The following is a 26,531-nucleotide window of genomic DNA, read 5'->3' on the forward strand; positions in this document are numbered from 1 at the left end:
GGAAATGGTAAACCTTTATTTGGAAAAGAGAGCTTAAATGACCACTTAAAACCCTCACTTCAATTCCAAAACAGAAACAAATAAGAAAACAAGGAAAAGATAATATATAAAACTCCTGCCCTCTGCCATCTTGAGCCGTTTAAACCGCATTTCCTGGCAGAAGAGAACAGTGATAGGCCATAGTCCTGACAACCAATAGGGCACTGACTTAAGACCATCTCAGGAGGCACCCGGGGAGAGACAGAGTGAACGATGGGTGGGGTGTGGACAAGTGGGCCTGGGGCTCAGACAGGCACATGCCCAGTACCCAGGAAACAATGTTCAGAAATATACATGCACAGATAAATTCCCCAGTACCTAGGCACAGAAAGCTTATAACCATGAACACAGCAGCAGAATTCAAGCTGGGTCTTTGGCTTTCAAAAAAAAAAAAAAAAAAAAAGGGAGAGAACCTCTGGCTAACTGTCCCTAACTCTAGCCACTCAGGTACCCCCTTCAGTCCCATTCTGAAGGCCAAGCAGGGCAACAGCAAGGCCAGTCTGCAAGGACCAGCAGCTACTCTGGGAGGACCAGCTGGCCCGGTAACACCTAGGCTGTACCCCAGCTATGAAAGATTAAGGCATGCAGGTGACACAGGGGGGGCAGGGCAAGGCCATGAATGGGCCAGGGTAGCCCTGTGCTAGAGGGGCAACACTGGCAATGAGCAGCTGAGGTCTTGCCAGCAGGAACAAACCCTAAAACACTGCCACCTTGACTTCTTGGACAGGCTCTGCCCAAGGCCACCTTCTGCAGAGAGGGTTTGGCCTGAGCTGAATACCTGGCTTTTCTAGAACAAAATGGAAAGGAATGGGGGAGGGAAGGAGGTAAAAAGAGGTGGGAGGAAAGGAACAGAAAACTGCTTCTGAGGTATGCAGAGGAAGAGAACAAGTCCCTGAGGTCTTGGGTCCCAGCTGAGGCAGCTGCACAGCCTGCCTGCTCTTTCCCCTACCAGGACTCCCACCCTTGCCCCAGTTCCGCAGGGGGCAGAATCCAGCAAGACAAGAGTTTCTTGAAGGTTCTTTCTCATCCTTTTAAACCTCAAACTACTATTCCAGCCCACTGACTCCATACAGGGGTTCAAACTTTTGCCTTTCTCACAGCAGCCTGGGGAAAGGGACAAGCCCTAGAGAAAGCATGCCAGGCCTTTGGGGAGCTCTGGGTTGGAGGCTCGGAGGCAGCTGGGGCAGGCGGCACATCCCTGAATCCGCTGCTCCAGGCTGTGTGGCCCATTCTTTCCCAGAGCCCAGATGATGAGGATGCCCTGGTTGGCATGATGTGAATGCCTAATGAGACACACAAGATAAAAGGGGAGAAGGGCCCATGCTCCTGCTGCTGCCTGGCAACACACAGCAGCCAGGTCATGCTCTCGACCTGCCCCTAGGCTGACAGCCCCCGTGTGGAAAGTGGGCTGATCAGAGGCAGGCACGCTGTACAGAGCAGTCCCACCCCGAGAGGACACACATGCACACTACGCACATCTCACATGTGTATGGGCCTGGCAAGAGGGCTGGGCCCAGAGGTCAGGAAGGCAGGAAGAACACTGGGTTCGAAGATACCATCAAGAAATGGCCTGAAAGCAAATAACCAATGAGATCAATAGCTCCCGCAACCCTGGTAATTAAAAATCAAGGGGGAGCACTGGATACATGGAAGGAAGGGGGATCTCCCCTTCGGCCTCTCCCAGGGCCACTGAGTATGTGGCACAGGATTAGGAAGAGGTTGGGGTGGGCAGGGACCACAGGCAGAGAACGTGGACAGGCCTGGAGAAAATCTAACCATAGGAAAAAGGTAACAGGGTAGGGGAAGGGAGGGGAGGGGACGGAAGTTTCTTGGATCTAAGTTTCCAAAAGTATGGGGTATTTCCACAGTCTCTGATCCAGTGAACTCTTCCGGAAGAGAAGCTCTCTTCCCCTGGGAGCCCCGTCATGGGGCGATGACTTGCATCCCAAAGCTGGCCAGCAGGCAGAGGTGGTCTGAAGAGCAGAAGGGGTTGGGTAAGCCGTTGGCAGCCCAGAGAATCTCTTCAGAGAGGAGGGAGAGACGGCCCAGAAGTTTGAGAGTCCCATCTTGACACAGCCTGCGATCTGGGGCACAAAGCAGAAGCCAGTGGAGAAAGCAGCCACAGGTCACTGCATGGGGGTGGCTGGGGCCTGTGGGAGCTACACAGGGAGGCTGCATCCCCTTGATGCCTCACCCTCCCTCACTTCCCCTGCTGCCTGTGGCTGAGGCCTCACTTTCTCAGATACTCTGTGATACATCAATGAATTAAACAAGGTGGGTTCAGGGAAACTGCGGCAAATGGAGAACGTATGCCCAGGCTCAGCATTTACCAAATCTTCAGATTTTCCAAGAAAAGTTGGAAATCTAGATTTTCTACATAAAATCTGATTTTTCAACATAGGCAACCAATTCCAACATTTAAAAGACTTGCTTTAAATAAGATAGGCATGGGGCTGACAGACTGCTGCACTGTCTGCTGGTTATCAGGGGAAGAAACAAGAAATAGGATCTCTAACTTAACCAAGCCCCTCACTAAATGGCTGCCTTGTCCAAAATCCACTTACTTCCTGGTGCTCTATTTTTACCTCTTAAATAGAGGTGGGGCTGGTCTGCCCACCTCTCTCTAATGCTGCAAAAAGAAAATGCAGGCAAATGGTCTAAGGGAATTATGATGAGGACGACCAGTGCCAGGTTAGGTATGAAATCTGCTACTTTGCGAGTCAGGTCCCAGTAGCCCAAGCCATGTGACCAAACGCCTGACCTACTATCAGCTGTTCCCAGGGACTTCTGAGGGTGGCTTCTATGAACCCAGGACCCACCAGGCTTACCAGTTCTGTTCCTATTCTCACAGGACTCAGCTGAGAAGAAGATGTAATCCACTGTTGTTCCAAGACCCAAGGGCATTGTGGTGACCTCTGGGCGGCCATGCTGGGGCAGGAAATGAGTATATACCGAGGTCAGGTGAAGACAGTGCTGGATGGTACCTACAGTCCTACAGGGATGAAGGAGAAGATGTCGGTCAACAAACATTGAACGTTTCTCAAAGTCACTTTCTCTGTGGGTTTTATAAAGTTTTTTAAGGGACGATCCCAAATAACTCCATCTCAGCAAATTACTTCCCATGCTAATAAGAGGCAGATGGTCTTAGCTAAAATTAGCCTAGAAACAGACACATTTATACTCAGTCCCCCTGACTTTCCTCACCCCACCCCCCAACTCTCCTCTTATTACCTGGTAAAGTATGTATACCTAATGTGCCCCTGTCCGGGGAAGGGGGGTGGTGGGGGGCGGGGGGAGAGCAGCAAATTTTTCTGTGAAGCCTTACTCCCTCAGGAAAAGTGCATGGGCTCTTTGTCTGCAAGAACTTAAGTGAGTCACCTCTGGCCTCTGCACACCAGCGCCTCCAAAGCTTAGCACATCTTAGGAAAAGAGAGAGCTCAGCAAAAAGTGTCCCCCTCAATCAGCCTCAGGAGAGCCAATGAGAATCTCATACACTCAGGGGCTAATAAGCAAGCTGAGGGGAACTGGAAGGAAGATCACCTGGGCAAGACAGGCTCAGGCTCCAATGTGTCTTCCTCAAGGACAGACTCAGCCCAGCCGGCAGGTCGCTCTGTAGAAGACCAGAGAAAAAAGGTTTTATTCTTCACATACAGTTAAGAAGGGTCAGAACCTTGCACCCTGAAATCTTTCTCAGATCCTTGACCGGACTCCAAAAGGGAAAAGGAGAAATAGAAGGTGATGGGAGAAAGTAACAATGGACCAAAGTCAAGAACCACAGGAAGGCAGACAGAGGCCTTGAACACAGACATTTCTTCCTTGGCTCAGCACCTCTTCAAATAATTTATTTCAATTTATTCTTTAGAATAGGTAATAGAGTAACATGGTATAAAAATCAAAATGTAGAGAAAAATATCAGTGAAAAGTTTCCCTCCCACTCTGGGACTCCTGCCAATCTCCCTCTCGAGAAGCAACCAATGTTACCAAATTCCTGGTATATTCCTTCAGAGATTTTCTATCACACACCATCTGTTATGTGTATATACACGTATGTGCTCATACACATATGTGCACATACCATATAACATGTATGTATAAACTCTTAAATACACATAAATCTGTACACACACATAAAGAAAAAAGATACATATCCAACATCAGTTAAGAAAGAGGGGATATTATTACAGAGCCTACTGACATTAATAGGTGTTACAGACTGAATGTTTGTATCTCCCCAAAGTATGTTGCAGTCCTAATCCCCAATGAGATGGTATTTGGAAGTGGGCCTTTTGGAGGTAATTAGGTCATGAGGGTGGAGCCCTCATGCATGGAACTAATGCTCCTATAAAAGGAATCCCAGAGAGTTCCCTCACCTGCTTTCCACCATGTAAGGACACAAGAAGTTAGCACTCAGCAACCCAGAAGAGGGCCCTCACCAGAACTAGACCATGCTAGCACCCTGATCTTGTACTTGGAGCCTTCAGAATTGTGAGAAATAAATTTCTATTGTTTATAAACCATCCAGGCTGTGGTATTTTGTTATAATAGCCCAAACTGATTAAGACAAAAGGATACAAGGATCAATAAAACTGACAAACCCTTAGCTAGAATGACCAAGAAAAAAAAGACTCATTACAAAAACCAGGAATGAAAGAAGGGCCACTGCTACCAATCTTATAGAAATCTTTAAATCATGAGAATACTGTAAACAACTGCTTATAACCAACAAATGAGAAAACTCAGATGAAATGGACAAATTTCTAAAAAGACACAAACTATGTAAACTGATTCAAGAAAAAATAGAATATCTGAATAGCTTGTAAGGAAAGAAATTGAATTAGTAATTTTAAAACTTCCCACGAAGAAAAGTCTAGGACTAGATGACTTCGCTAATGAATTCTGCCAAACATTTAAAGAAGTAATACAAATCCTTCACAAACACTTGCAAAAAACAAGATGGGATACTTCCCAACTGATGCTATAAGGTGTTACTCAGTTAATCAAAATTAGACAAAGACATCACAAAGAAAACTACAGAATATCCCCTGTGAATGTACATGCAAAATTCCTCAATGACTGTGATACTGTGATTTATAAGAAATATTTATTCGGCCACATCCACAGTTCCTGGCGCATGGCTCCCCAAACCCTTAGAATATCCTGAGATGAGCGTGATAAAGGTGTCTTTTGTTATATTATGAGGTGACTTTTGGAAAGCACTGGAAGATGGGAGCTGGTTACCAGAAAAACCAACCTGTTATTAGAGGGTTGGAACTCTCTGTCCCAATTCCCTGAACCTCTGGGAACTCTCTGTCCCAATTCCCTGAAGGGAGCGGGGCTGGAGTTTGAATCACCAATGGCCAATGATCTAATCAACCCTGCCTACATAATAAAGTTTGTCAGAGAGCTTCCAGGCTGGTGAATACCATGGAGATTTGGAGACAATGGCATGCCTAGAGAGGGCATGGAAGCTTCCCAAATACCTTGCCCTATGCATCTCTTCCATCTGGCTGGCTGTTCCTGACTTTTATCCTTTTATAATAAACCGGTAATCTAGTGAGTAAAATGTTTCTCTGAGTTCTGTGAGCCATTACAGCAAATTAATTAAAGCCGAGGAAGGAGAGGGTCATGGAAACCTCTGATTTATAATAGTCAGTTGGTCAGCAAGTACAGGTAACATCCTGGACGTATGACTGGCATCTGAAGTCCATGGAGGGGGTTGTTGGAACCTATAGTTTGTCAGAAACACAGGCTGGGCTTGTGACTGGTGTCTGAAGTTGGGGAAGGGGGCAGTCTTCCAGGACTGAGCCTTTATTTAACCTGTGGAATCTGATGCTCTCTGGGCAGATGGTGTCAGAATAGAATTGAATTGTTGATGTGGGAGGAAACTCCCATCTTCCCAACGTTGGAAATTAAGTTTCAGAGCACCAAAAGAACATTATATTAACAAACCAAATCCAGCAAAATATAAAAATGATTACATACTATGACCAGTTACAATTTATCTTAGGAATGTAAAGTTGGTTTAACATCTGAAAATCAATTAATGTAATATATCATATTAATAGAATACTGAAGGACAAAAACCACATTTCCATCTGAGCACACACAGAAAAAAACATTTGGCAAAATTCAACACCCTTTATGAAAAAAAAAAAAAACACACATAAAAAACTAGGCACAGAAGAGAACATCTCCAACTAGATAAAGGGAACCCACAAAAACTCCAGGGCTCACATCACACTTAATAGTGAAAGATTGAAAGCTCTACCTCTACGGTCAGGAACAGGACAAGGATGTCCACTTTCACCACTCAACATTAACGAGGCCTAGCCAGGGCAATCATGGGAAAGAAGAAATAAAAGGCATCCAGATTAAAATGGAAGCAGTAATGCTGTTTCTGTGTGCACGATGACTTAATCTTATACACAGGAAATACTCAGAAATCCACTAAAAAACTATTCGAATAAATGAGTTCTCAAGACTGCAACATACAAGCTCAATATACAAAAATTGCACTTCTATACATTAGCAGTAAAAATCCAAAAATGAAATAAAGAAAACATTTCTATTTACTTACGATATCAAAATGAATATGATAGATAGTACTAAATTTCACAAAAGTGTTAAGACTTACACACTGGAAACTACAAAACATGGGAAGGAATGAAAGATCTAAATAAATGGAAAGACATTCATATTCACTGGTCATCAGACATTATTTAAATGCCATACTTCCCAAACTAACCTACAGATTTGTAGAAATCTATCAAAATCCCAGCTAGCTTCTGTGCAAAAATTGACATACCTACCCTAAAATTCATATAGAAATGAAAAGGACCCAGAATAGACAAAATAATCTGGAAGATGACAAAGTTATAGGATGTACACTTCCCTATTTCAAACTTATACAAAGCCAAAATCATCAACACAGTGTGGTACTGGCATAAGGATAGACATAGATGAATGGAATAGAATGGAGTGTCCAGACACCCATATGGCCATGTTCAATTAATTTTTCACAAGGGGAAGAAGAGTGGAAAATGACAGCTCACAGATATAGGGGTTCCTTTCACGAGTGATGAAAATGTTCTACAATTAGACTGTCAAGATGGTCACACAATTCTGAATAAAGCCACTGAGATATACACCTTAAATGGGTAGATTTTACGGTATATGAATTTCAATACAACAAAGCTGTAAAAAGGGTATTAAATAAATCTTACTCTAAGTTTATTTTTGAAAGAGTGCGTGCACGCACAAGCAAGGGAGGGGCCGAGAGATAGGGAGAGAGAGAATCCCAAGCAGGCTCTGCACTGACAAACAGCGAGATCATGACCTGAGCTGAAATCAAGAGTCGTACACTTAACCAACTGAGCCACCCAGACACCCCTATTTTCTAATTCTGTTGGCTGGAATCTCTGAACACAGTTGAATAATGACAGTGACCATCCTTGTCTTACTCCTGACTCTGACAGGGATGCTACTACAGTTGTCTTCTTTTAAGCAAGACGCTGATTTTTGGAGCTGAGATAAATGCTGTGGTTTGGTTTTGGTATCGTTTTTAATTTTCAGGCCTGCAGTGGCTCCATTCCCTCCTCCTGCTCCTGACCTCTGCGGTGCAGGCTGCCGCCACACACTCCGACTGACCAAGATTATTTTAATAGTGTAAGAGATTACAGGCATACCTCAAAGATATTATAGGCATACCTCAAAGATATGGCGGGTTCAGTTCCAGACCACCACAATAGAGTGCAAATAAAAGTTATGTTTATACTGTACTGTATTTTAAATGTGCAACAGCATTATGTCTAAAAAAACCAATGTACATACCTTAATTAAAAAATATTCTATTGCTAAAAACTGCTAATGATCACATGAGCTTTCAGCAAGTCATAATCTTCTTGCTGGTGGAGGGTCTTGCCTCAATGTCAATGGCTAATGACTGATCAGGGTGGTGGCTACAAACGATTTCTCTGTAGCATGTGATGCTGTTTGATAGAACTTGTTCCCACAGAACTTCTTTCAACACTGGAGTCAACACTCTCACACCCTCCTGCTGCTTTATCAACTAAGTTCAAGGAATATTCTAAATCTTGTGATGTCAACAATCTTCACAGCATCTTCACCAGGAGTAGATTCCATCTCAAGAAACCACTTTCTTTGCTCATCCATAAGAAGCAACTCCTAAGTTAAAAGTTTGATCATGAGATTGCAGCAATTCAGTCCTATCTTCAAGCTCCACTTCTTTTTTTAATTTTTCTTAATGTTTATTTACTTACTTTTGAGAGAGAGAGCAAGAGAGAGCAAGAGAGAGCACGAGCACAAGATGGGGAGGGACACAGGGAAACGAGACACAGAATCCAAAGCAGGCTCCACGCTCTGAGCTGTTAGCACAGAGCCCGATGCGGGGTTTGAACTCACAAACCGTGAGATCATGACCTGAGCTGAAGTCAAACACTTAACCGGCTGAGCCACCCAGGCGCCCCTTCAGGGTCCACTTCTTTCTAATTCTAGTTTTCCTGCTGTTTCCACCCCATCTGTAGTGACTTCCTCCACTGAAGTCTCAAACCCCTCAAAATCATCCCTGAGGGCTGGAATCAACTTCCAAGCTCTGTTAATTAATGTTAGTATTCTGACCTCTTCTAATGAATCACAAATGTTCTTAGTGTAAAGGAATCCTTTCTAAAAGGTTTCAGTTTACTTGGCCCAGATCCATCAGAGGAATCACTAGCTATGGCAGCTACAGTTTTACAAAGTATATTTCTTCAATAATAAAACTTGAAAGCTGAAATCATTCCTTGATCTATAAGCTTCACAATGGATCCTGTGTTGGCAGGCACGAAAACAACATTAATCTTGCTGTGCAGTTCCATCAGAGTCTTGGGTGACCACATGCATTGTCAGTGAGCAGTAATATTTTGAAAAGAATCATTTTTTCTGAGCAGTAGCTCTCAACAGTGGGCTTAAAATATTTAGTGCATCACATTGTAAACAGATGTGCTGTCATCCAGGCTTTGTTGTGCCACTTATAGAGCACAGGCAGAGTTGATTTAGCATAATTCTTAAGGGTTCTAGGATTTTTGGACTGGTAAACGAGCACTGGCTTTAACTTAAAGTCACCAGCTGTGTTAGCCCCTAATAAGGCAGTCTGTTCTTTGAAGCTTTGAAGCCAGGCAGTGATTTCTCCTCTCTAGCTATGAAAGTTCCAGATGGCATCTTCTTCCAATAGAAGGCTGTTTTGTCTACATTGAAAATCTGTAAGTGTAGCCACCCTCATTAACTATCTTAGCTGGATCTTCTCAAGAACTGCAGGCTTCATCTTGCACTTTCATGTGATGGAGACGGCTTCTTTCCTTAAACCTCAAGAACCAACCCCTGCTAGCTTCAAACTCTGCTTTTGTTATTTTCCTCACCACTCAACCTTCACAGAATTGGAGAAAGTTAGGGCCTTCCTCTGGACTAGGCTTTGGCTTAAGGAAATGTGGCCAGGTTGATTTTCTATCCAGACCATTAATACTTTTTTTCATCTGTATCAGTAGGAAGGCTGCTGTGCTTTCTTATCATTCACATGTTCCCTGGAGTAGCACTTTTTCATTTCCTTCAAGGACTTTTCCTTAGCATTCACAACTTGGCTAACTATTTGAGGCAAGATGCCTAGCTTTTGCCTGTCTCAGCTTTTAACATGCCTTCCTCACTAAGTTTAATCATTTCTAGCTTTTGATTTAGTAAGAGACATATGATTCTTCCTTTCACTTGAGCATTTAAAGGCCATTGTAGGGTTACTAACTGGCCTAACTTCACTATTGTTGTGTCTCAGGGAACAGGGAGGCCTAAGGAGAGGGAGAAGGACAGGGAAATGGCTGGTCAGTAGAGCAGTCAGAACACACAAAACATTTATCAATTAAGTTTGGCATCTTATATGGGAGTGGTTCTTGACCCTCCAAAACAACTCCAATAATAACATCAAAGATCATTGATCACAGATTACCATAACAAATATAGTAATAATGAAAAAGCTTGAAATATTGCAGAAACTATCAAAATGTGACACAGACACAAAGTGAGCAAATGGGTGTTGGAAAAATGGTGCTGATAGACTTGCTCATTTCAAGTTTGTCACAAACCTTCAAATTGTAAAAAGAACACAATGTCTGCAAAAGAGCAATAGTGAAGCTCTTTAAAGTGAAGCACAATAAAACAAAGTATGCCTGTATCTGGTTTTTCCTTAATTTTAGGGCGGGGGGGGGGGTGGTCTTTTAAAAAGAATTTAGAATAGGGGTGCCTGGGTGGCTCAGTCGGTTGAGTCCAACTTAGGCTCAGGTCATGACCTTGCAGTTCATGAGTTCGAGTCCCGTGTTGGGCTGCTGTCAGCACAGAGCCCACTTTAGATCCTTTGTCCCCCTCTCTCTCTGCCCCTCCCCTGCTCTCTCTCTCTCTCAAAAATAAACATAAAAAATAATTTAAAAATAATCTAGAATAGATGTTGAATTTTAACAGTCTCTTTGACATCTATAGGATGACACACATTTCATGTTTTAATAGATTTCATATATATTAGTATGTTATATTAATAGATTTCTCAATGTCAAATAATCTTTATATTTCTGATAAACTCCATCTGGTCACAGTATACTGCTCTTTCACTGCGCTGCTAGATTGTCTCGTGATCTATTTAAAATTTTTTGCATCAGTTTTCATAAGTGGAGAATATTAGCGTCTATGGTTGTGTGTAATGGTCAGGTGTCGGTGTCAAATACTTGTTGCATAAAAATAATTGGTCCCTTTCTTCCTCTGTGCACTGTAATAATTTAAATAATAACGATTTTACAAATTCTTTGAAGATTTGATAATATTCTATCAATCTGAGCCTAGTGTTTTCATGGGACTGCATCTCTGAGAATTTTATGTATTTCTTCCCTAGATTCTCTTTCTTCTCTGTAATCAGTTTTACTAAATTACATTTTCTCAAATTAATATATGCCTGTAAGTTTTAATTTCTTTTGCACTTAGCTGGGCCAAGAACCCCCTTGTAATCCTATTAATTTTTCTGCATCTGGATACCTTCACTTGCTCCTTTCCCTGCCCTTTGAAAATAGGTTAGCTAATGGACTCACCTAATTGACAGCTGATTTTTGCCCAAACAACTAACTCCTAGATTTTATTCCACTATTTTTGTTATCTAAATTGCTCCCATTTATCTTCTGCTCTCTTTGTTCTTTTTTCTCACTTCTTGAGTTGAATGTAATTTACATACTTTTTTCTTCTCTATTAATATAATTCTGTGATTCTAAATATTCTACAGAATTCTACGAACTTTCCATTGAACGCTGTTTTAGCCATACTCCACAAATATGGCACTTTTGTTATTATTATTTTCTAGATATTCTGCAATTTTTCTTAAATTTCACCTTTGATTCAAAAGTTGCTTGAAAATTTCCAAATCTCCAGATGATAATGTTTTGTTTTTAATTTCTATCTTTACTGAATGTGTGATCAGAGAAAGGCTGTACAACTTCTACTGTTTGAGATTTACTGAGGTTTTAATGATGGTCTTTTTTTTCTTTAAACGTTTATTCATTTTTGAAAGACAGAGAGACAGAGCGTGAGTGGGGGAGGGGCAGAGAGAAGGGGAGACACAGAATCTAAAGCAGGCTCCAGGCTCTGAGCTGTCAGCACAGAGCCCTGAACATGGGGCTCAAACTGACAGGCCGTGAGATCATGATCTGAGCCAAAGTTGGATGCTTAACTGACTGAGCCACCCAGGTGCCCCAATGGTGGTCTAATTCTTAAGAATTTTCCATGAATACTTAAAAAGATGTCTTTGCTTTACTTTCAATATTCAGAGTTTGATATGTACCAATCAGATATACCATAATACATGTACTGAAGACTTCCATATTCTTAAAAAATTTTTTTAATGTTTATTTATTTTTGAAGGAGAGAGAAACAGAGCATGAGCAGGCAAGGGGCAGAGAGAGAGGGAAACACAGAATCTGAAGTGGGCTCCAGGCTCTGAGTTGTTAGCACAGAGCCTGATGCGGGGCTTGAACTCACGAGCCATGAGATCATGACCTGAGCCAAAGCCGGATGCTTAACTGAGTCAGCCACCCAGGAGCCCCAAGACTTCCATATTCTTACCTTTTATCTAATTGTCCTGTTGTAGGCTGAGATTATTTAAAACCTTTTACCATTAGTTATTTTCTGACTATTGTTCCTTGTTAACGTCTGCAGTTTCACTTTGTGATTGTTAATGTAATGTTATTCAGAGCATAAATATTCGTAACGCTAAGATCTTCATTTTGAGTCACATCTTTTACCATTACAACATACCAGAAAAATCTCAGTGACCAGCAGGATACTAAAAATGGTTTCTCTCAACACCAGGCTCTGTCCATGCAGCACTGGGTACAAACAGCAGCGTTCTGGCAGTCACACAAGACTAGAGGCCTCTCCATGCCCCACTAGGCCATTTGACCACATGGGCCACAGCTGCCTCTACCTGAGCTGCAGTGGCTTCCTGACCCAGTCAGCAAAGTAGCAGCCAAACAAGTATGTTCTTCTGCAAGTACTTGGGAAAAAGATAAATTGTGTCCAGGCATGTGGAGAAGCGAGTGAAGAAGCTGGATTCAGAACTTCCCTGGTTAGAAAACTGATCAGACAGCCTTTGGTCTGTGGCCATCTGGTCAGTTTGTAAATAGTGGTTACAAAAATAATCTGTTAGCAATTATTTTTTCCTATAATGCACTTTATTGGGTACATGCTTTGTTCTTATCTATAAAAAGACCCGAAGGTCCAGAGTTCAATGGAAATGGGCAAGTGCTCACAAGAAAAAAAAACACAGTAACCCCTTTTCAGTGTCTTTAAGGCCATACTGGAAAGAAGAAATCATTAATAACTTAAAATGTTTACAAGCAGAGGACTTGAACTTTAGATTCCCTCTTTATGAATTATTCCCCCAAAAAGGGAGTTGGGGAGAGAACCACATGTTTTTATTACACAGCTTGGGCAACGTACAATGCTCCAGGGCAATGCAACGTCAGCCTACAGGAAGGTACTATAATTACCTAGCATTGCAGCTTCTTTTGCAACTCACGTGCTGCCCCTTGAAATCAGCATCACAGTCAAGTCAGCAAGTTTTGATGTGCACTAGTGGGTTGCATGACTCTAGTATTAGACTAGAAATATTATTTGTTAGCACATCTAATACATCTTCTAAAAAAAAGATCACATATTATCATCTCCTTATTGCACTTAAGTCTTTCTAGTCACGGTCTAAAAAAGGTGGTAGATTTTTAGATTTGGAGTCTTTAAAAGACATTCATCAGATAAACATTTTTCCAAAGAAGACATACAAATGGCCAACAAAAACATGAAGTAAAAAATACTTGCTTTGGGGCGCCTGGGTGGCTCAGTCGGTTGAGCGGCCAACTTCGGCTCAGGTCACGATCTTGCACTCTGTGAGTTCGAGCCCCGCGTCGGGCTCTGTGCTGACAGCTCAGAGCCTGGAGCCTGTTTCAGATTCTGTGTCTCCCTCTCTCTGACCCTCCCCTGTTCATGCTCTGTCTCTCCCTGTCTCAAAAATAAATAAACGTAAAAAAAAAAAAAAAATTTAAAAAAAAAAAAAATACTTGCTTTAAGTATAGTATTATTTTGTTTTGTTTTAAATTTTGTTTGTTTATTTATTTAAGTAATCTCTACACCTGATATGGGGCTCGAACTCACAGCTCCGAGATCAGGAGTCACATGCTCCATGAACTGAGCCAGGGTAGACCTGTTTCATTTTTATTTTTAATGTTTATTTATTTTTGAGAGAGAGACAGAGTATGAGTGGGGGAGGGAAGACGGAGAGGGAGACACAGAATCTGAAGCAGACTCCAGGCTCCGAGCTGTCAGCACACAACCTGATGCAGAGCTCGAACTCACAAACCGCAAGATCATGACCTGAGCCGAAGTCGGATGCTTAACCAACTGAGCCACCCAGGACCCCCATTTTGTTTTTAATCATCTACTCGTAACCTGAAATGTGGTATCCTACTACTGTTTAACTTTAGGTTTTTGTAATTCTAAGACACTGGCACATGGCACATGCTAGCTGCTTAATGCACGAGGGCCGTCAGTATTGTTTTCGCTAACGCTACAGTTAGAGAATTGATTTAGCTTTGCAATTAAAAAAAAAACTGAGCCACTGAAATGTTCATTACTCTGTGCAAAATGCCAATTCAAATTAAATTCCTACAAGAAAAAATAAATTCATTGCTTTATCACCAGTCCTTCTATAGTTTTTCCAGTCATCGCTTGGCTGTCTTAGGTTATTGTAGCCGTTCGGTCAAGAAACGCTTTTGGTTGAGTATGAAATTCTTGAGCCACACCTTCTTTCCTTGAAGTCTTGTTCTCCTGTCTTCTAGAGTTGAATGATAATGTTAAGAAGTCTGAAGCCAACCTGGTTATTTTTACCTTTAAGAGTAGCCCAATCTTTTTGGTTCAATTGCCCAAAGGATTCTTTTATCTCTGGCTTCCAATAACTTCACAAGGATGTCTTATTGTTGATTCTATTTCATTTTTTACTGAAAATTGGTACATCCTCTCAGTTTGAAGATTCAAATCTTTTAATTTGGGGAAAATCTTCCTTGAATCATACCTTTATATATTTCTTATATGCCATTATACAGACTTTCTTGTGAACTTCAATTATGTGTATGCTGAGAATTTCCTCATCCTTCACTACTGTCATTTCTCTCCAGTCTCTTTTATCTTTTTACTTCTTTTTATTTTGCTTTTTCTTTCATGGCCTCTGTCTCTTGTTTTCAGCAGTATCTCTTCCTATTGCTTCTTATGCTACACCCAATTTTGTCTTCATTTTATGTGATTTTTAAAATTTTTTATTCTACTTCTTTCCTGAGTTCTGCAGCTTCTGTTTCATCTTCCGATGCCCTGCCATTTGCATGAACTTATTCTATAAAGGCAATTGTTTTTGTACTCTTATTTTATAAAGGCAATTGTTTCACTTTTTTATTCACGGGACAATGTTCATAATTTTTCACATGCTTCATGGCAACAATTTTTATCTCTGAGGTAAGCATTCTTTATCTGCCTTTTATTTTTCCGGTTCCTTCTGCTTTTCTTTCTTGCAGTATTCTAGCACAGATCTCATGCTGGCTCCTTTTAGGCAGCCCAGCTTTGAATAAGTCGAGGTTTTTCTATACCAGCTATCTGTATAGTTTCTCTAAGGGAAGAACTGTGTAGGCACTCCAAGGAAAAGGAATATTCCTGATGACACAGGGCCATATATGAATATATGAGTCCTTTTAATCTTGATTTCTCCCTCCAAAAGCGATATGCAGCTCTGTAAGTATCTCATCTCCCCCCTGCCACTCAAACTGCTTAATGCAAATAGGGCTTGATTCCTTGATCAGGCTTTTCTCCAGCGCCTCTTAAGACCAAAACGGGTTCAGAAAATCTCCTGTCACAACCTGTGCAACTTATTCTTGCTGATGAAACAAGGGATTTTAGTTTTGTGGCTTAAGGTACACTCCTCACCTTGGAGAAATGCACTGTGCTGATTCCTTGTGAGATGCATACAGTCCCCAGATAAGTCCCTCCACACTCCCTCCAGCACCCCTGCACGATCTCCAGTGCTTTCTGCAGCTATTCCACCTGTGCTGTGATCCATGGTTTCAAATACCTTCAAAACTTCTTTCTCAACGATAGAGTTTATATTGCTTTTTTCCATTCTCCTTGTTGCTTTGGAATGGTTTCAGAGACGAGAAGAGGAGAATGTCAAGTATACTCTGCCATATTTGATCTGGAAGTTCTCAGTAGGAGTAACTTTTTATTACAAGCAGGACTACTGTCACCTTATGATTCTGAAAGCCCTGTCATGTGTACCTTCCCTCCTCTATGCCGAACACATGCTAGTTATTAGCAACTTAAGCCTAAAAAGGTTACATGGCTCATTTAAGGTCTCAAAGATGACTGGAACTCAGGTCTCTTGATTCTTGGCCTATGTTCTCACTGCACTGCACACCCATACGTGCATATGGCCAAAGAACTCCATGGACCTTCCTTCTAAGCATGTTTATCACCACAAGCTTACCTCTAACAATTACACTTACAAAAAGACTAAGGAACCACATAACTGACAAATATCAGGGGTGAAGAGGAAAGAAGACCAAGAAAACAAGCTTAGTTCCTACATCACCTGGCTTAGTATCTGTCACTCCTTCCATAAGAACCAGTCCCACTGGTCGCTGACAGGCGACATCACAGAAACGGAATCGCAGCAGGAAGTCTCGGCTATACTGTAGTCTCTCTGTAAACCAGGAAAAGCCATACAGTGAGAGAAAGGAAGACAAGCCACATGCTGAAACCTCCTTAATACCAAGAAGCTTCCAGTGTAGGGACACAGGGGAAGCCTGGCTCTGAAGACAAGCTGAATCTCCAACAGATAGGATTTAAAGTTGTCCATTTCACTGGGAGATCATGAGGACAGTGAGAAAAACAAAGGAATTTGCTAACAGAATTGAAGGAATTACATTTTCTCTTGTCACTGAAATACTAGCTTTCTTCCAAAATGGGCACAGAGGCACAGCCAACCAAGAATGGGGTCCATGGGGGTACCTGGATGGCTCCGTTGGTTAAGCCTCCAACTCTTGATCTCAGCTCAGGTCATGATCTCAGGGTTTGTGGGTTCAAGCCCTGTGTCAGGCTCTGCACTGACAGTGCAGAACCTGCTTGGGATGCTGTCTCTCCCTCTCTCTGCCCCTCCCCTGCTTGCTCTCTCTCGGTCTCTCTCAAAATAAATAAATTTAAAAAATGTGGTATATGCTCACCTGATCTCTTGGGGTGACAGAAAGTGATATACTGACAGCAATCAGTAATACCCAGGGAGCTGGGCCATAGTGGGGCTTGTAGCTTCCTCTGGTAAAGCTGATGGGAGAAGTCTTCCTGTCCAGATACCTATAAGGAAAGAGCAGGTGGGAATGAGGACACCAAGATGGAAAAAGAAAATAGCCCATGATTTGGGACATGCAGACAAACACACGCACACACACAATCACGCACTATATACATAATATAAGCAAAACATGTAAGTCTCTGGGTAAGGTTAAAAATAAGGAGCTAATTAAAACCTTATTTATTTATTTATTTATTTATTTATTTATTTATTTAGAGAGCACGCCTGTGTGCAGGCAGGGGAGGGGCAGAGAAAGAGAGAAAAAAAGAGAGAGAGAGAGAGAGAGAGAGAGAGAGAGAGAGAGAGAGAGAATCCCAAGCAGGCTCTGTGCTACTGGCACAGAGCCCAGTGCGGGGCTTGATCCCACAAACTGTGAGATGATGACCTGAGCTGAAATCAAGAGTCGGATGCTTAACTGACTGAGTCACCCAGGTGCCCCGTTTTATTTATTTGTTTGTTTGTTTTGAGGGAGAGAGAGTAAAACCCTTTTTGTTTTTTTTAACTAGAAACACTGAATTGTCCATGAGGCAGAAACAAGGGGCAAGAGAATGAGGTATGTGCGTGAAAGAGAATAGAACGTGTATGAACATATAGTCTCCTAAATTTCACCTCAGAAAAATCTACCTGAGTCTCCACGGAGAATATCAACTTTCAGGGGCTTTAATCTGCAGTGGGAAAAGGTTTATCCTTATCTTTGGATCTTCTGGATCAAGGTCTAGCATCTTAAGCCTATCATGAGGAAACCACAGGGTCAAACCAAATGGGAAATGCACCAAAGCACTTTACCGTATCTATGTCACCATCCTCGGTCAAAGCCAATGAGCAGCCTGGGAACGGACAGAACGCAGTAGGGAAACACATTCGGCAACATCAGTCATCTGCATATCTCCAACGTGTGTAGCAAAATTCCCTTTATTTCATTTGACAACAACAAATATTTGAATGCCAAGTATGTGCAAGACACTAGCTAAGTGGGGAGGCAAGAGCAGTGATAGAAACAATCTCTCTGGCCTTGAAGGACATAAATTTTCAATATGCCACCTCAAGTAAAACAGACCTGGAATCTAATGGCCACTTTCTGTGTGACTTTGGGCAAGTCAGTTAACTCCCTTGGGTTCAATATCCTCTACTATAAAATGGGACAGTAATACCACATACAATTAATGATCTTGATAATAATAACTGATTGTTAACCGCTTCCTTTGAAGCAGGAACTGGAAAATACTTTACTGTGCATTATTGTATCTGATCCATCAAACAACAACAAAAAACCCCTCTGAAGTAGCTCCCATTGTTTCCCTAGCATATGGATGAGGTGCATGGGGCTTAAGGAAGTTAAGTAACTTGCACAGGGTAGCAGAGCAGGGTCTGGAACTCAGGACTGACTGGCTTCAAAACGAGTGCTCTTAATCACTATGCCTAATGGTGACAGTCACATGGTAGGCACTTAAATTATTTTTCCCATTCTCTTGAGCTCCTTGACCATGGCAGCTTTCCAGCAGGATAAAGCCTTTCTCTGCATACATGAGAACCAGGATATTGCTAGCACTTGAGTAACCTCATTAAAATAAAAGTCCAAAGTGCTTAATAACAATTCAGCCATTTTTGTGCCCTGCCAAAAGTTAAGCAATAAGATGGACAGCAAGGACAAGACAGAGGACCAGGGAGATTAAGGGACATATAAAGAAATCAGTACAAGCTGAAGGTCTATCAGCAAGGCTAAATACACATGATAAAACTATAAGATACCTATGCTACCAACATTCAGCATTTAAAAGGAATAAGATAGATCCATATATACGTTGCTGAGTGAAAAAAACCAAACTACAAAACGAAACATAGAGTACACACATACACACAATAGATCAAATATCAGCAGTTAGAAGCAATCACAGCGTAGCACTGGTGGGGCAAGAGCTCTAGGGCTTGCAGATCCTGGTTACAGATCCTGGCTCCACCACTACCTACCTGCATAATCTAGAGCCAGCAACTGCCTAACTTCTCTACGCCTTAGTTTCCTCACTTAAAAAATGTTAAGCGATGACAGAAATTGTGAAAGTTGAGTGAGTTAATACATGTAAAATGCTTAAAATAGCACCTGGAATCCAGTTAGTACCTAATAAGCGTAAACTATAATTACAATATCACAGGAACATAGATATCACCGTAAATACATACAGAATGTTCTGGAAGACAACCACCAAACTTCATACAGTTACTACTTCACTCTAAGGGGAAAGGTAAGGAACGTAGGTAATAAAGGTGGGTTTGGTCTTATTTTATGTTTGAATTCTTGCAAGGATGTACTTGTGTATTACATCTTAACTACAAATCAATGATAAAAATTGAAGGGATTTCAAGACGCCAAAGGCACCCAGGAATTTCTAACTTTCAGGTTTCAGAACAAAAACTATTCAACAGAACAAGAAAAAGCAGGAGGGAGCCAGAACGGGTGTAACTGAGGTCCCTGCCACAGAAGCAGCACTAGTTGCCAACACCTGAATCTCTCCCTTGGCCATATTCCCACCCCCAAAGTGGTTTCCCCCATTTCACCTTCCAGGCTGGCATCCCATGGTACTGGAGCTCCCCATCCCTGATGAAGTTGTAGAGAGGTGAATCAGGAACAGAATTCAGGTCCCCACACAAGATGATGGGGCAATGGCTGCCATCTGACAACCTGGCCACTTTGTCCACTTCTGCCAAGAGAATGGCCATCTGGGCCAGCTTGACATCACCCCGGCGTGGGTTGTATAAGACATGGGTATTTGCCACACAGAGAGGGGCCACCGAGACTTGCCCCAGGCCTTCTGGGACTAGTGGCTGCAACAGCAACACTAAGCCCACGTTGTCCCGATTGAGGAGCTCCAAGCCAGGCCGAAAGTACTCCACAGGGCTGGCACAGAGCAGACGGAATCTCGTGGGCTTGTAGCAGACAGCACAGCCATCTGTCTTACATCCGGTCCTCCTCTTGTAGAAACAGGTAAAACCTGCAAGGAACACCCGGCCAAGGAGATGGGTCAGAGTCCTTGAAGCCTGAATCCCTCCAAGCAGTGGCAGTAGCCGAGGCGTGTATGCCTAAGGCACTGCTCCCGCTGCTCCATAAGGGGAGTTCCTGTCCTTGCCAACTCCTTGGTTCTGCAGAGGTTCCCTTACAGTGGTAAGCAGATGACTGAGTGGCTAAAGGGGAAGTAGGACAGAAGGGTATGAAGACACAGAACTCGACAGGAAAAGCATGGATTCTAGAGTCAAACAAATTGGGAGTCCTAGCTGCACAACCTACTAGCTTTGTAGCATGGTGACCTTGAGCAAGTCACACAAATTTACAGAACCTCAGTTTCCTCACTGTAAAACAGGGATAAAATACTCAACCTCACAGGGTTGGTTACTTCAAGGATTAAAGGCAATTCATGTCAATTAATTAATTCAAGGCAATTAATGCCAGAATTGCTTTAAAACTACAGAACTCTTTCTTTCTCACCCATACAAAGGAGGAGCTAGTGCACGGGTGAGAATGAGGATTTACTGAAGCAAAAGAAAAAGATGGTGCCTTCAGGAGAGAACAGACAGGGCCATAGGAAGCAAGACTGGTGAACACGCCAGCATTACCCATCATTCGCAGAGAAGGCTCCAGCTGCTCCCAGTAATGATCCTCCTGGACTTCCTGGAGACACAGGATCTGGAAAAGTGACAAGGAAACCAATCACTCCAGAGTACCAAGAGTGCTGGAGAGTGACTCCCACCCCAGGAGCAGGGACTGAGGGCAGGTGGAAAGCTGCTGTTGGTCTCAGGCAGGGTCACACTGAAGCTTCCCGCAGGGCCAACTCTTCCCATACAGCCACCCCCAGCAAGGAAAAGCCTAGACTTAAGCTGAGTAGACCCGAAGCATGTGCTGGGTTTTCCTGTTCCTTGAATCCCTCAAGTCTCCCTCCCTGCATAAAGGTGTTGGAAAGTGCGTACCCACGGAGTCTTCTGAACACCTGCCAAAAACTCATTTATTCCAGGCAAGAAGGCTCCAGCCCTAGGCAGAACTCTGACCCTATACACATATAAACTGTAAACTCATTTTTTAAGAGCACTTGGGAAATAGCCCCAGGTCCAGAGCAAATACAAGACGGCACCTTCCCCCCTTCATCACTCACATCAGGGTCCCAGTGCTGGAATTCCTGCATGAGATTCGCAAAGCGATAGTTCCAATTGAGGATGTCTGGGTGGCAATGCAGGTAGAGCTCTGAGCTCTGCTGCATCAGGTCCTGGGCCAGGATGTTATAGGACATTAGAGTGAACTGGAACTGAGGGCCATCCCCCGCCTCCAGGCCCTGAGCATCTGGCTGAGTAGAGAAATCCTCCCATTCTCGCCACAAGATTTCTGCAAAGGGGTTGGGGAGAAGTCCACAAGAAGTACATGTTATCCACAGGCCCCACCATCTCCACTCCTGACTCAGAGATACTGTGTCTGAAGTTCCTTTTTGTCATCTTTCCTGTCACCCATCCCTCTCTCTGGCTATTTGAGCAGTACTCTATGGACATTTCCAGACTAGACAGCAAGCTCCATAAAGCCAGAGACAATCTTGGCCTGTTCAGCGTGGATCCCCAGTACCTAGCATAGTACCTGGCACCTAGTACATGTTCAATAAATGAAGGCTGACAATTTCTCACTTCTGATAAATCCATGGGTCTCTGTGGAGGATCCCTCGGATCAATGTGTTTAATAGTCACCTGAGGTTAAAGACATTTCGAGAGTAATCTTAGCCTTGGGTGTTTTCTAACCTTTATACTTGAAAAAGCCTGTGGAGCTGTAAACCACATGTTCCCCATCTCCCCTAGAGCATGGAGATGCAAGTGGGCTCAACCCACTTGAGCCACAGAACTCATTCTTCAAATTTTAATGGAAGCCAAATATGTAGGTAAAACTAGAAGATAAAATTCTGGTTGAGGCAGAGTACAGGCCCTGAGATCTCTCCACCACTACTCCTAGAAACAGCGTCATGGAGAATCAGAATCAGATGCAGTGCTTTCGCTTCTGCATCTAGCCATGTGACTTCAGGCATGTCCTGCTACCTCTCTGCATCATGGTTATTTCATCTGAAAGACCATGGGGCTGAATGAGACGATCTCTAAGGCCCCTCTAGATTTGACACTGTAAGATCAGAATGCAGAGACAGAGCTCCCCACCAGAGAGTCTTTTCTTTAGCAATGGCTCTGCCCAGATTGGAGACAAGCTGCTACCCTGGCTCACTCAGCCAGTTGTCAGACTCACCATGATATGGGATTTCCATTGGGGGAGGCTGCAACTGCCCCAGGCCCTCAAAAGGCCAGATGAGAGCCTCTTCCTGGGGCATAGGCTCAGGTGCTATGCTCCAGGCCACCACTGCAGGGTCCTCTTCCCACTGCTCTGCAGCCAGGGCACCCATTGGGAGGGCAGCACAGTCTGCATACTGGGGGCCGGTCTGCATGGGGACAGCCGTCCACACTGGGCCCTCGACCTCTGGCAGTGGCTCCTCTCCTAGCACCTCAGGGAAAGGCTCCTCCAGGTTCTCTGCTGCCCGTAGATCACTCAGCTGCCTGCTGGACCACTTGTCCTCTGACACAGCATCCTGTTCTCCAGGATTATCCATCAGAAGCGCCAGGCTGCTCTGGGCTAGTCCTTTATCTACAAGGGGACCCTCACTCAAAGTTGAGAGCGCCTGGCTCGACCCTTCTTCTCGCCACTGCTGTAGCAGGCCCTCACACTCCTCCTGGTCGGGCCCCCGAGGGGCCATGGCAAAGCTGCCTTCTACCTGGGTGGACGAGCTCTTCGCCAGGAGGGCATTTTTTCGGCATGTGAAGAAAGCATCTAAGAAGCAAGGCAAAATACCATGTTATAAGATGACAACATCACCCAACCCATACTCTTCTCCCAACTAGAATGTAAGTCCCATACAAGCAAGAATCATATCCACCTTGCTCATAGTTGTACCATCACTGAGCCTGCCCATTTTAATACCTGGAACACCTCATCATTAGCATGAAGTGCTTACTACATGCTGGGTGCTATTCTAAGTGCTTCGTACATATTAACTAATGTATATGGTAGGGATCTAAAAATATTCACTGTATGAATGAAAGAACAGCTATCCCACATAATCTAGGGCAAAGATGGTCACATGGAACCACATCCCTTTTATCTGGAGGTTAAGACTCCTATTAAACATCAGAACCAGAACTCTCTGGTTCTAAGGGCCATATTACATTGGAACCAGCACTTGACCCTGAATCAGAACCGTGGGTTACGACCTAGCAATGAAATTAACAAACCATGTGACCTTGGACAATGCCTCTGGTGAGATGAACTCATTCTTGCCTATAAAGTGGAGACAGGGGAAGTTTGAACTAGATAATCTCCAAGAGCCTTTCCAGTTTTATAAATCCTCTAACCTACAAATACATTCCAAAAGAAAAAGTCCTAAAGTAGACAAAAAGAGTGTCTCAAAATCTATACAATTTACTTCCTAGCAAAGGCCCTTGCTCTTTGTCTCAAAGCTATGTATTCTATTCATCAATCTTCACAAACTTCATTATCAGCTTTCCCATTCCATAACACACCAGAGGCTGTAAATCAGAAGACGCCAACAACTGACAGCAAGAGACAGCTGTCATCTCTCTGCTACGGCAGCCACAAATGACAGCCAACAGGCAAGAAAGCAGGTGGGAAAACTCTAAAATTAGAGCCCCCAAACTCCAAGCACAGTATTTTGGTGCGAGCAAACACCCACACTCACTAAATCACTTATTTACAACACAGGACAAGTGACATGCACGACACTCACCCTCAATCACCAGAGATTCATTTTATCAGCTCTATTTTTTAAAAGGCAAGAAAAACTTCAAAATGGTTCAAATGTTGAAAGATACTATCTTATTTATAGTCTATGTTGATTTATGGCCCTCTAAACCAGTGGTTTTCAACCAGTGGGTAATTTTGCCCTCAGGGGACATTTGATATTATCTGGAAACACAGTGGCTGTCACAACTGTGGGGATGCTACTGGCATCTAGAGGTCAGAGGAGAAGGATACTGCTGAACATCCTAGAGTGCAAAGGACAGCCCAGGCCCAAATGTCCATAATGCTGAGATTGGGAAACCCTGTTTTAAATCCACAGGCTGTGCTGCTGGCTTTAACCTCAGGGATTTGCTAATCCCCTGCCCCTGGAAACATCCTCTGCATACCAGATGGAAGAGTTTCTCTTGTTTACAAGTGTGAAAGTATTCGTTTTCAAATTTAGCAGATTTTTGGTGGTGGTGGCGCGGCGTCCGTTGGTTTTTCAACAGAATCGTTTTATAAGGGAGGGAGGGAGGAAGGGAATGGGAAGCATAGAAAGAAAACCTTCTGTAGGAACCAATACACAAAGTTGAAAGAAGTGGCACTACTTCTATGGGGGAGGGAGGGAGGGAGTGGCCCCTCCTGTGATCTCTCTAAACTCTACTGGTCTATAAACCTGTGGACAAGTATATGTCACTAAGGCTGTCACGGGACATCGGAAGGGCTCCAGAAATGGCAGCACCATGGGTAAAGGAATCTGCTTTAATTCTCTGAAAACAATTACTTCCGCGGAGCTTCTCATTCCTCAGAAGTACAGACACACAAATACTGCTTAGTTGAGTGCCTACTATATTCTGGACAGTGTGCTAGCGCTAGAGCTACAGGGAGCGGGACAGACATGGCCCTGCCCTCCTGCGGCTTGCATTCTAGCGACAGACACACACAAATAAATACCTGCGTGGCTATTTTACATACACACGTTGCGTAAAGTTCCGGTAACGACAAGCACAGAATGCAGCTGAACCGCTATGTCTAAGAAAGTAGTTCTTGGTCTGTCCCGCCCTCTAAATTGCTGGAGAACATTCTGGGAGTTCTGTGGGATCTGTCACAGGGACGGACGGTCTCCTAAGAGCCTCAGGAATTTCAAAGACCAGGAACGGGAGCGCGGGCAGATCACGGAAAAGTGACGGAATAACTCTCTTCTCTCTGGGCGCTGGCTCCACCGCACGGACTCTCTAAACCCAAACCCACGGGAGACCGCTTCAAATCTGGGGGTTAAATGGTCTCCGGGTTGCGAGCACTGGGTTTTCAACCAGACACTCGGCTGGAGAGCGGAGAAGCGGCTGTGAAAGGTGAGTGTGGAGTAACCCAGGGGAAGGCAGGTGCGTTTGGGTCTTGGGCTCACACCCCCCGCCCCCAGGGAGTTCGGGCGTTCGCCTCGCCCCGAGTCGCCAACCCTCGCCGACCCCTCCCAGGGCCGTGCCTCGGCGGGCCCCTGCCCCTTCGCCGGCCTCTTCCCACGTTAACCGTGGCGCGACGCCACCAGGCCACAGGCGTGAGGGGGACCGCCCGCGAGGCTCGTCGGCCAGGCCCGGGCCTCGTGGGGTCCAGGAGAGGCACCGGGGGCCGCCTCCCCACACCTCGGCCGGGGGGGAAAGTGGTCGTGACGCCCGACGCGCCGCACGCCGGCCCCAGGCCCCGCGGGGCCCTGCCGACGTGGGCCCGGGCCTGGCGCCCGCCTGCCAGGACGCGGGGCCGGTACCTGAGAGGGCACGGAAGAGGCGCGCGGCCGGCAGCAGCAGGTAACACAGGCACGACGCGATCATGGCCGGCCGCCGCGCTCGCGCTCGCGCTCGCGCTCGCGCCCGCGCCCGCGCCCGCCTCCCCTCCTCACGGCCGCCTGCCGGGTCTCTCTCAGCTCGGCCCCGCCCCCGGCCCCGCCCCCGGGGCGGCTCACGTGGTACCGCTGCGATTCAACAACAACTTTATTGGGAGCGCAGAGCCACGTGTGGGACCGCGAGGTCGGCGAGTCTGTCTCCGTGGCAACGGGCCCGGCCTACCTCCCGGAAGCCATCCAGGAGCCCAGTTTGAAAATTAAGCACCTCATTGGAGGCTCCCATAGTATCCATTCTAAGGCCACAGTTTTCACAGCTACTTTTGCCACGGAGCTAGGGGGCCCACCTCGGGTACACTATAACCTCTCTGCCGCTCAGTTTTCTCATCTGTAAAATGAAGGGCAGAATTTTCTTAGTCTAAAGCCTCACACAGCCCTGACTTCTATAATCTCTTCTCATCCCAGAAAAGAGAGCCAGTTCTTCCCCAATTTGTTTACTTTTCCTGACTCTACTGTCTTACAGCTCAGATTCTAGGTCACAAAGTCTACACATTTGTCTCCTCTCCCATCCTATTCAAAATGGGCCCTTTTTTTACCCAATCTGGGGAAAAAAAGGGGGGGAGGGGTATCCCATTGGTAAAGGGTTCAAGAAAGGTGGGGAAAAAAATTCCACAAGGCAGGGACCAAGTCTGGTTTGTTGGTTAGTTTTCATTGGGGTATATCTCTCTAGTGCCTCCAACGATGCCAGGCACATAGTAGGGACCAAATCTTTGTTGACCAAACAAAGCATATGTCACTAAATGAAGGCCAGGTCTTCCGTCCATTGTGCGCTTACCCAAAGACCTCTGAGTTTCTCTCCCCCATCCCTCACCCTCAGTCTGCCTCAGCCGCACTCTGAAGGAAGG

At 44.4% G+C, this 26,531-nt stretch overlaps 2 protein-coding genes across 2 annotated transcripts in view; one reads left to right on the top strand and one right to left on the bottom strand.

Annotated features, from left to right (window-relative positions):
* Positions 1–25,655, bottom strand: ANGEL1 (angel homolog 1). Its single transcript, XM_030319638.1, has 10 exons — positions 25,555–25,655; positions 22,251–22,826; positions 21,133–21,359; positions 20,600–20,669; positions 19,547–19,980; positions 16,869–16,995; positions 16,238–16,348; positions 3,580–3,649; positions 2,868–3,031; positions 1–2,123 (listed from the first exon to the last, which is right to left on the bottom strand). Exons 1-10 carry the CDS (start codon positions 25,616–25,618, stop codon positions 1,963–1,965), a joined length of 2,004 nt encoding a protein of 667 aa, XP_030175498.1. The 5' UTR covers positions 25,619–25,655; the 3' UTR covers positions 1–1,962.
* The window catches only part of LRRC74A (leucine rich repeat containing 74A), a 46,301-nt gene continuing 44,844 nt past the window's right edge, over positions 25,075–26,531 (top strand). The window contains 1 exon segment of the mRNA XM_030319644.1: positions 25,075–25,144. The gene's annotated coding sequence lies outside the window, so the exon portion shown is untranslated.

The sequence above is a fragment of the Lynx canadensis genome, chromosome B3 (assembly GCF_007474595.2).
Source record: "Lynx canadensis isolate LIC74 chromosome B3, mLynCan4.pri.v2, whole genome shotgun sequence".
Taxonomy (NCBI): Eukaryota; Metazoa; Chordata; class Mammalia; order Carnivora; family Felidae; genus Lynx; species Lynx canadensis.